At 59.8% G+C, this 4916-nt stretch overlaps 1 protein-coding gene across 1 annotated transcript in view; it reads left to right on the top strand.

Annotated features, from left to right (window-relative positions):
• Positions 1-4290, top strand: part of IFNLR1 (interferon lambda receptor 1) — a 32640-nt gene extending 28350 nt beyond the window's left edge. The window contains exons 10-11 of the mRNA XM_014591960.2: positions 15-145; positions 1192-4290. Coding sequence (XP_014447446.1) covers positions 15-145; positions 1192-1953 — 893 coding nt within the window. The 3' untranslated portion in view covers positions 1954-4290. The remainder of the gene's footprint in view (positions 1-14; positions 146-1191) is intronic.
• Positions 4291-4916: the final 626 nt, after the last annotated feature.

Below are 4916 nucleotides of genomic sequence, written 5' to 3'. Positions count from 1 at the left end.
TTTCCCTTCCCCAGGGACCAGCTGGGGATTCCTGGTGCTGCCCTCACTCCTGCTCCTGCTGTGCATAAGTGCCACAGGGGGCGCCATCTGGAAGAGCCTCACGGGGAACCCCTGGTTTCAGCGGGCACAGATGCCACAGGCTTTGGTACGGCAAGTCTGGGGGCACGGGGCAGGAAGGAGGGGTGCGGAGAGTAGGGTGGGGAGGGAGGGTCACGAGTAGCTCAGACCGGGTATCGGGGGGCTGGATGCAGAAGCCCTCCCCCTCTGCCTAAATTCCCACCACTAGAACGTGTGCGTCAAGCAGCAAATACAAATATGTCCAGGAGGGAGAAGTGCCCCAGGCCCCCGTCAGGTGCTGAGAGACAAGCCCTCGGTCTCAGGGCCCAGGAGAAACGCCCTGGGGGTGACAGGGGCGGGCAAGCATGGCACCGCAAGGGGAAGCAGTAGTGGGGCCCAGCTCTGCTCCCGTGTAACCAGGCCGAGCCTGGCCAGGCTGACCTTGGGATCCCCTCACTTGTCTGCTGGGGCCAGCCAGGGCGGGACCCCCAAAGAGATCAGAGGTCAGACTTGTTCTGATGAGGACCTGGCAAGGGAAGTGTGGCCGGAGGGGAGGCTCGGTGGATACTTGATGGGGCAGTGGTCCTGTGTCATGGCAGGGTGTCAGGGGTCAAAGGTCCCACCTGCAGGGCCGGTGGGGGAACACCCACCGCCTGTCTGGAGATTGAACTCCAGCAGCTCCGGCTGTGCCCCTCCTTGTCCCTCGGCCTCCCTACTCCAGTGCACCCCAGCTAGACTCCCGGCACCCAGCTGTGCCCAGGCGCCTTCTCTGGCCTCCAGTGTCCATTCTGGCCTGCACACGGGCCACGTGTCAGGGGTTAGCCCTGCTGCCAGCACTCGTGCCTCAGCAGCATGAGGGGCCTGGTGGGAAACACTCAGTGGGACAGTCTGATGTCACCGTAGGATGAAGCTCCGGCTGTCACCATGGAGACTGGCCTGGTAGCACCCCCACTTCCTGCACCCCCGTCTGAGTTGCCCACTCCCTTACCAGAGCTCCCTGGGACCCCCGCCCAAAGGTGTTGCTTACACTGGGCTCCTCGACTCAGCCTATCCCACCCCGGGGGAGCCCCAGTTCAAATAGCCATGCTCCAGGGAAGCCAGAACTGTCTGCTCTTCTCGCCCCCACCCCATCAGGACTTCTCCGGACACAGACCCCTGGGCGCAACCTTTCAGCCCAGCGGACTAGACTTGCCCGATGACATAGTCATCCATCCCCAAAAGGAACTGACCAGGAGAGTCGGGCTGACCACTGTCAGAGCTCTGTCCGCCCTCCAGGCAGGGTCAGGGGACAGTGCCCAGGACCCAGAGGAGGACGAGGACGCCGACGACAGCAGCAGCTTCCAACCCTACATCGAGCCCCCCGCCTTCCCAGGGCCAGTGCACCTAGTTTCGGGGTACTCCAAAGCCAGTGGGGCAGCCTCAGGGGAGTGCTGGCCTCCCGTGGTCCAGGCCGAAGACTCTGCCCGGGCGTCCTCAGCTAGGAGCTGGGCCTGCACTGGGGATGCCTCCTACCCCTGGGTCCAGGCTGGGGCCTCTGGCTACTTGGCCAAGGAGGGGCCTGGCCAGGGGCTCAGAGCGGATAGGAGTCAGCAGTCTCTCTCGCCTCCTAAACTCTTGGAGGACCTGGACTTCATGGAAGAACTCCCGAAACATGACCTGCCCTGGGCTACCTCGGGCTTCTCATGGCCGGGGCTGGATCCAGGCCCTGGGGAGCCTCCAGTTTCTCTTCAGACACTGACCTTCCACTGGGACAGCGGCTCCGAGGAAGGGGAGGACGAGGATGAGGGTGGGAGGGAGTCGGAAACTGGGGACAGCGACGAGAGCAGTGGGGGCGCTGAGCGAGCCCAGACGACCCAGGTTGGGGACAGAATGCTGGGGCAGTACATGGCCAGGTGAGCGGGCCCCGCCGCCCCCAGATCTGGTGCTGCCGCCGTGGCTAGTGGGCTTCTCCAGGACCCCGGACACCAGGGACGCTCAGCAGCCTGCGTCCGCCATGAGACGGCAGTGACCTCGCAGCACCCCCGGAGCCCACCCGAGGCTGCCGGCTGAGCAGTAAGACGCCACTCTTGTGAGCCCTGAGGGCTGGGCTGGGGTCAGAGGTTGGTTCCGGGTCACATCACCTACCGCCCCGGGGGTGACGGGCCAGGTGGGAAAATCATTCCTGGGCACATGAGGCAGGTGCAGGCGGGTGGGTCGCTGCAGACATCACAGGCCGACCGTGCCGAGGGCATCTGGCGTTCTGGGGCTTTCAGTACCCGCTGGCTGCCTCCTCCCCCGTCAGCGTCCCGACTGATGGGTCCCCTGGGGTGGAGCCCTGGTGAAGGAGCATCCTGCTGACTGAGGGAGCTGGGGGGAAAGGCAACGGCAGCTGTTCAAGTCCTAGTCCTCGGAGCCATGGCATTGCAGTTTTTCATGTCAGAAGACCTGGGTTCAAATCCCCACCACGCTGTAGAGCAGGTGCGTGACGGTGGGTAAGCCACCTTCTCTGTGCCTCAGTTCCTCACCGCAGCTGCCTCCTGTAGGTGTGGGTTCGGAGTGATCTGATGTGCGCACACACCTGCCTGCCACTGGTGCTCTTGCACGGTGGCTGGCAGGACCCTCCATCAACTGCCCAGGCTCCAGGCCCAGCACTGAGAACACACTCACCTCAGCTGGTCTCACCTCCCAGCCACTTCCTCCCTCCCTCTCTCACTGCCCTGCACCTCCTGGTCTCCTGGTCGAGCGACTGAACTCTGAGGAGCCAGAGCCCCAGCCAAGGGGTTCCCTTTTCCCACAACAGGAACTCTGCTTCCCAAGACAGGAGCCCAGTGGCCCCTTTCAGGGTCCGATTTGCTGGGGTGAGGTAGCACGGCAGGGACTGGAGCCCGGGACCCGTTCCCCAGTGCCGGGCAGACTGTAGACCCCTCAGTTGTCTGTCATGGTGAAAAGAAGCTCCACCTTCCCCTCCACGGACGAGAACCCCTGTCCTGTGCACACAGGTGAGCACAGGGTGGAGCGCCCTCAGGTCACCTGCACCCCACCTATGCATGCACATACCCGAGTTTGCACCCAGGCTCTGGTCTGCTTTGTGGCCGGGGACCTCACAATCTTGGCTCTGTGACCTGAGCCCTGCCATTTAAGCCGCCAGGGCTTTACCGTCCGCTCCTGACAGATCCTCACGCCATTTTCCGCACTGAGCTGTCACTCTGCAGCCACGCAAACAGTGCAGCAGGAAGTGGCGCTGGAAAGGCTTCTTGAGGACAAATGGCCTACGGAGTCCCACCTTGTTCCCAAGGCCTTGAACGCCGGTTGCGGTGGGGAGCCAGGGGGCCGTTTGAACGGCACCCTCGCTGTGCCCCGTTTGAACGGCGGCCTTCCACGCGAGGAGGACAAAGCCAGCAATCAAACCACTTTCTCAGCTGAAAACGAACTTCCCTCAAAGAAGCTGAGGTCCAGAGTGGTAAAGGCACTTGCCCAGGGCCACCCAGCAATCCTGCCCTACTGCCTCGTGCCCGTCCCCAAGGGTGAGACCCTGGTCTCTGCCGCGCCAGACCAACCTCTGACCCCTCGACCACTTCAACAAAGTGTGTAGGTCTCGGGATTTCCGAGGGTCGCCAAGCTGGCAGGAAGTCTTCGCCACCACGTGGGCATGGCCACGCATCTCCGCAGTGGTTTTCCCTGCAGTGAGGCCTGTCCATGGCATGGAGCCCAGAGGAGGAAGAGCAGGCTGACACCCTGCAGCCAGGGCGGGGCATGACCCGAGGCCAGCTCCCCACAGCACCCAGACCAAAGACCAAGCTGAGCTGCGTCCACGAGGTCACTTCAGACATCTAAAAGCTATCATGAAATGACCGCATTTTTTAAATTCTTAAACCTGTTTTTATCATTTTTTTCAATGTTCAATTTCTGACATAACCAATGCTTTCTCATGATTCTGAATTCTACCTCCATTATAGCCGGAATTTAGCAAAAACACGTGGGAGCAGGGGAAAAGGACAGGTGGGCAAACCCTTCAGCGTGGGCGGTCTCGCTGTTCGCAAAGCCCTCTCCCACGCAGGGCCGGGCCTGCGCGGCGCGGGCTGTGGCCGTGCTGGAAGGACATGGAGAAGGTGAGCAGTAGCCTTAAAGCACTGTGTATCATGTCCTAGTGTAGCCAGGAGATTGGATGTTGTCCTTACATAACTATTTATTTTTCATTTTGTACTATGTTTATTCATATTTAAATGATATCCTTGGCCAACTCCATGGCCTGGTGGTTAAGACAGCCTGGTCTCACGTGGCTGAACCTGTGGTTCGAGTCCTGCACCTGCAAGCATGAAAAACTCACCAGGCTCATATGTGTGCATGTCCAGAATCCCAGAAGGAGGAGAAGGGGTTGAGGCGTAACATTCCCCATGGGGGTTGCTTTTTCCTCTTCCTCTCTCTCTCTGGTGAGTGCGCATGCTCTGTGGCAAAAACAGGAACAGTAATGTCCCAATGCTAGTTGGTTTACCTTCAATAAAGAGCTTCATTTTTAGAGGTACAATTGAATGGAGAGGTACGTGCACTTACCTTACGAAAGGTCTCCATCGCTCATCTGGAAAAACTTGCTAGTGAGACTGCAAGGGTTGGGCTGGTCCTATGGGCTAGAGGTTAAGGGAGCCAGTCCCACACAATGACATGGTTCAAATCCCAGTCCTGGCAGTTTTGAAACATCAAGTATGTGAGCGTGCATGCCCCAGATCCTGACATGATGGAGAAATGGGAGAAGAGGATTGTGGTGCGATCACATCCCACTAGCAATCACATCCCACTAGGGTGGGTTGCTTTTTCTGCTCCCTCTCTCTGTCTCTCTTTGGCGAGTACATGCACCCTCTGGCAAAATTACAAAAAAAAAAAAA

Source organism: Tupaia chinensis, unplaced genomic scaffold, assembly GCF_000334495.1.
Source record: "Tupaia chinensis unplaced genomic scaffold, TupChi_1.0 Scaffold000628_1, whole genome shotgun sequence".
NCBI lineage: Eukaryota > Metazoa > Chordata > Mammalia > Scandentia > Tupaiidae > Tupaia > Tupaia belangeri.
The sequence above is the reverse complement of the archived record's forward strand: the minus strand, read 5'-3'. Positions and strand labels throughout refer to the sequence as shown.